The sequence below is a fragment of the Sinocyclocheilus anshuiensis genome, unplaced genomic scaffold, assembly GCF_001515605.1.
Source record: "Sinocyclocheilus anshuiensis isolate Anshui unplaced genomic scaffold, SAMN03320099.WGS_v1.1 scaffold959, whole genome shotgun sequence".
NCBI lineage: Eukaryota > Metazoa > Chordata > Actinopteri > Cypriniformes > Cyprinidae > Sinocyclocheilus > Sinocyclocheilus anshuiensis.
In genome coordinates, this window is record NW_015542406.1 from 16,558 (window position 1) to 22,681 (window position 6,124).

General features: G+C 32.8%; 1 protein-coding gene across 1 annotated transcript in view; it reads left to right on the forward strand.

Moving 5' to 3' along the window:
* Positions 1-6,124, forward strand: part of plin1 (perilipin 1) — a 24,271-nt gene that overhangs the window by 2,666 nt on the left and 15,481 nt on the right. Inside the window, exons 3-4 of the mRNA XM_016492267.1 lie at positions 2,026-2,108; positions 2,274-2,538. Of these exons, the coding sequence (XP_016347753.1) occupies positions 2,026-2,108; positions 2,274-2,538 (348 nt within the window). The remainder of the gene's footprint in view (positions 1-2,025; positions 2,109-2,273; positions 2,539-6,124) is intronic.

Here is a 6,124-nt window from a genome sequence, read left to right on the forward strand (position 1 = left end):
CCGCACACCGTGATAAAAGCATTAGCAATTAATCGCAACATGAAAATTTGATACCGGCATATCCCTAGACACAGTATGACTCATGAATTACTTCTGACATGCTGTGCTTTCAGGTCAATGTCAAACCTAAAACGTGATCTGTTTATTGCACTGCATGTCTTTTAATTGAAATGTAATAGTGATCTTAATTGATATTAATGGATAACCGTAAAAGATAATTTATTTAACTAAAAAAAAAAAAAAATAATAATAATAAATAAGTATCGCTTTTTATTTCTCCTCTTTCCTACTACTTGTTTCACTTCTGTTTCAGTTTTTTTTTTTTTTTTTATAAACCATTTCTTACTATGTGTCAGTAAGTTGTTGTTTTTTTAGCATGTGTGTTTGGCAGTGTTATTTTTTAGGATTACTGATAAACTACTGTTATTTGATTGTATGCATTTGTCATTGTTATTTTATTTATTTTATTTTCTTAAATGTGTATATATATATAGTATTTATAGAGTTTTAGCTTTTAGTTTTAATTACTTTTTCTTATTTGTAAGTCGCTTTGGATAAAAGTGTCTGCTAAATGACTAAAAGTAAAAAAAAAAGTAAAAGTAAAAAGGGAAGTGCTATTCAGTTACATCTTCTTCTGCAAGTGTTTTTCTTGTCTCAGAATCCTCAGATTCTGAATGACCCCCCCAACGGGAAAATATTTGCATGTTTTTGTCCTCCTGTGTATTTTGTACAAATATATTTGTAACATAAATTCAAATACAAGTTGAGAAATGCAGTATAGCCAGGGTTATAGTCTGGCATTGCAAAACTGAACTCTGGTCTCACCGTGTTTGTGATTAGATGAATAATTGAGCAATAATGTTAAATATTTGTATCCTTCAAGGGCCCACTTGAACATTGCACAAGACTAATCCGCTGAGAGACGTAATTACATGTTACTAGCACTCTGACTCTCCTGTATAGATTTCCTTTTTGTAATGAGCTAATGACTGAATATTTTGCAGTCTGGTGCTGCATAATATATATTAATTTCTTTCTCTTTTTTTTCCCTCTCAAATTTATTTAACAGACCACAAAAATAAAATCAATTAGGGTCCGTAAGATTTTTGGTTTATTTTTTTAAGGAAATGAATGCTTGTATTCAGCAAGGATGCATTACATTGATCAAAAATGAATTGAAAATAATAAGAAATGTTTCCTGGGCATCAAATCAGCATATAAAAATGTGACACGTAAGAGTAATGGCTGCTGAAAATTCAACTTTGCCTCACAGGAAAAATGTATAGTTTAATATTAGGGCTGTCAAATCAATTAATCGTGATTAATCGCATCCACAATAAAAGTTTGTGTTTGAATAATATATTTGTGTGTACTGTATATATCTATCTATCTATATATATATCTATATATATATATATATATATATATATATATATTCATGTATGTGTGTGTATTTATATATACATATAAATATACACAATACTCACACATATATTTTTGTAAACAAACTTTTATTGTGGATGCGATACCGTGATTAATCGATTTGACAGCCCTCGAATCTATATTAAAATAGAAAAAAAAGTTATTCTAAATTGTAAAAAAAAAAAAAATTATCAAATAAAAGTATACTTGGTAAGTGTAAGAGTCTTCTTTGAAAACCGTTTAAAAAAAATGAATTTCTATACATTTTTGAATGGCAGTGTACATAATGTATGCAATATTTCATCCACATAGTGGATCTGTTTCTATAATGAACATTAACAAGACATTTACAAGGCAATAAAAACATTCCAGATCAGTTCAGCAGTAATTTCAGAAATTAAAGGTCAGCCTCATGAATTCTAGAGGAGTTAGTAAGGCTTAGCATTAGCTGGGGAAACATTTTGAAAGAAGCTGTTCATGTGTTTTGCCAAATGAATTAGCATATGCTTGCATTAATGAAAAATGTGTTAATATATTTTGACGTTTAACCAAGTTATAAAACATTGACGTTCTGCATTTGTATGAAAATTATATTATTCGTAGTTGTAGCAGCCAACTCATTGACCTGCAGAGGACTGGACCACCTGGAGGAGAAGGTACCAGCCTTGCAGTATCCACCTGAAGAGGTAATGTGCTTTCAAATATCCAAAACTGGTTTCTTAATACTGCTCTGTAAGTTGTTAATTGTATTTATTTTAACTGTGGGCACACATTTAGCTAAGATGCATATACAAGTATAGTAAAATGTCTGTATTTTAAACAAAAATGTCCTTCTGCTTCCTCCACAACAGCTAACAGCAAGCATCAAGGAGCTGGTGTCATCAACTTTGGAAACTGCCAAGGATAGTGTTGCCTGTCCAATCAAACAGAACTCTAATGTTGTATTGGACAAGGTATCTACTGGGTACCAGCAGAGTAAGAATGCCTTAAGTGACAGCATACATTATGTCCTTAACAGCAAGCTTGTCTGCCTGGCTGAGCAGAGAGCTGACAGGGCTCTTAGTCTGTTGGAAAACCTGGTCGACTTTGTTCTTCCTGTATCTTCAATTGAGACAGGTATTCTGATATTCTTATATGCTTAATGTAGTCCTACAGTATATAGCTGTATGTTTTTAGTGAATGTTCATTTGTTTCTTCATTTGTATTCCTTGGGAGAAAATCATCTCAAATAAATATCAAATAAATTCAGTGTGGCCCCAGCAAAATGCATGTGCTTTTAAGGCTGGACACTAGATGTCGCTGAAACTTCATTGTTAAAGAGATGATGAAGTCCTGAAACGTGATGGGTTCATAATAATTTTGTCAAATTTGACTACAGCATCTGAGTTTAGCTTCACCTTATTGACATTTTTTTAAGTTGCCTGAAGACACTGATTAGTTGTTTCAGGGTTGGAGCTAAGCTTTGCAGGACAGTGGCCCTGCAGGAGTTAGACCGTCCATTTTGCATTTGTATCTGTTAAATATAAACATTGTCTTTGCAAACTGTTTTGTAACAACAGGTGTATTATAATGTTTTATGCTGTTGTGGACTGTATTGCTGTGGTTCAAGTCTCAGAGCCCTGGATAAAGTTAATGGAGAGCCCTGGATTGAATAAGTGTTGATCTAGTTTAGTGACTCATTGCCTGGAAGAACTGTAGTAGCCTTGTTCCCTCTTTTTTGTCTGTTTATTATAATATTTCTTCTTTAAGTGTCCACTGTGCATCTGCTCCTCTACAGAGATGTGTCCGGAGGCACGTATTCACAGTCATGGCTACAAATTGCATCATCTGTTAAAAGGATGTTTTAAAGAGGGTGTTTCATCACATCATTATTTAGTATCTATTTATGTGAGACGTTCACTTATCTTTTGGAACAGAACTATTCAGGCTTTGAACTTTGGCTTTGGCTTGAATTTATCCCTAGTGCTTCACTCTCAGTGCTTGATGTCTAAAAAAAAGGCAGGGTTATTAAATAAAACTTTTAAAAACATTAAACAAAGTAGATACAGTTGCTGAATGGATGGGTTTAACTAATATGGAAGCCCATTTCTATCACACAAGAAAAAAAATCATGCTTTGGTATAATAATTATGACAAAAAGTCTACATCACCTTAAAGGAATAGTTCATCAAAAAATTAGAACTTGCTGAAAATTTACAAGATGTAGATGAGTTTGTTTCTTCATCTGAGTAGATTTGGAGAAATTTAGCATTACATCACTTGCTCAACAATGGATCCTCTGCAGTGAATGGGTGCCGTCAGAATGAGAGTCCAACAAGCTGATAAAAACAAAACAATAATCCACACAACTCCAGTCCATCAGTTAACATCTTGTGAAGTGAAAAGCTGCATGTTTGTAAGAAACAAATCCATCCTTAAGGTGTTTTAACTTTAAACCATTGCTTCTGGCCACAATATGAGTCCATAATCTGTAATAACGCTTCCTATAGTAAATAAAAAGTCCATCCCCTGTTGTCCTTTCACATCAAAATCCACCGACAATTGATTGAAGTTAAAACCTTCTTAATGATGGATTTATTACTAACACGCAGCTTGTGGATTACTTATATTTTTATGGATTATTGTGATGTTTTTTTTATGAGCTGTTTGGAGACTCATGCTGACGGCACCCATTCACTGCAAAGGATCCACTGGTGAGCAAGTGATGTAATGACAAACTTCTCCAAATCTGTTCAGATGAAGGAACAAATTCATCCATATCTTGGATGACCTGAGAGTGAATACATTATCAGCAAATTTTCTTTTTTGGGTGAAATATTCCTTTAAAATAAAGCGTTACTCAACATTTACCTCTCTATGTAAGGACAGTGTGCATTACATGTGTTCCTGACCTGTTTAGCTTCTGCATTCAGTGCATAATGTTATGTGGTCGTTTGATAATTTACTTAACTGACGTATTCCTTTGATTCCTTAGAAACAGAAAAGTAAAGTTTCCTGTGTACAGCTCTCTCTGTTTTATCCCTTGTTTATCCATGAGTGTGAAAGTGTGTCGAACGGGATAATTCCTTCCTCACGTGGCCCTAAAGAAGCAGCATGATGCTGGTTATTTCTATCCCAATACAGTTAGAGCATTTTTTCATGCTTGTGTCTTTCTGTGGCCATGTTTAATGGAACATTCAGCAGAGAGAATCGGTTTAGTGTGTGTTTTGTCTGCCTTTGTAAATTGAATTGGATTGCATTTAGTGTTGGATATTGAGCGAGAGGGCCTGAATGCCTCTGTAGCCCTGAGCTTAGTAGTAATGTGTGGCATTATTGCATTGGGGGCTGTTTGTTCTGTTTATATACAGAGAGGAAGTGCTTCCTGAGGAACTTCTCTTTTTAACCCTTATGTATTGAGATCATTTATAAATCTGCCCTGAAGATATAGTGCTAAGAAACTCTCTTTCTTCATTTCAGCCATCTTTTTGTTTTTGTCATTTCCTAGCCTGAAGGAATACATTTCTTTCCACTATGTGGGAAACCAGTGTTATAGTTGTCACAGTAGTGGGCCATGTCACAGATGGGTTATGTTGTCACAGTGAAGCCTGCACAAACCAATTCATGTAATAAAAAAAAAAAAGTAAAAGAAAAATATATATACAACAAAACAATTAAAATGTCATTTTCAATTGTATATACTTATTAAGTTAAATCAATATAAACAAATGGTATCATTTAATGCATCTTAGTGAATAAAAGTATTTCTTTCAAAAACATTCGGATCTTTCTAAGATTGTTTTAAAATAAATTAATAATTTTAATACAATGATCAAAACTGACAATAAAGGCATTTATAGAGTTACAAAATGTTTATTTAAAATAAATGCTGTTCTTTCTAGTCATTAAAGATTCCCAAAAAATGTACCACAGTTTCCACAAAAATAATAAAAAGTGCATTATTTAATATTGATAATAAGAAGGAATAAATTGCATCATAAAATATATTGTAATAGAGTAGTTATTTTAAATTGTAACAATATTACTGCTTTTACTGTATTTTTGATCAAATAATGCAGCCTTGGTGAGAAAAAGGAGACTTTTCAAAAACTTTTAAAAATCTTACTAACCCCAAACTTTTGAATGCTAGACACACATATATGTAGAGAACGATACTGTTTTTAAATGACTAAATATATAAAAAAAAGTAAGTCAATATATTATATTACAGTTTTTCTCGATTGCTAACACACAATTCATGAAACAATTCACCATTTTCTCACAACTATAAACACAATCTCAAAACTACACACCAACTTGTGCAAACTTCAAACTTCCAGTTCAAAATCAAATAGTTTAGTCAAAAACATGTTCTCTTTTGTCAGACTCAAACTTTGGCCTCAGATGATACACAAACCTGTCAAATACACAGACTATTTTACTGACTAGAGAACACTAGTGAGATCAATTCAAAACACTGTAACAAAAACCTCCTTTTGGGAAATAGGAATCCTTTTGCTAGTCAATGTCTGTTACAGTATACGACATAAATAGAGGGATGCAAATACAGTCAAATTCAGCAATAAACTTTAAGAAGTTTTCTTTCGTTACACTACTGTAAAGAGATCGTACAGTAGATGAAAAGCACTAGAAGAGAAAAGTTCAAAAACCAAACAACAGAATATACAGAAAACACACATTGGAATATACTGTCAGTTACTGTAAT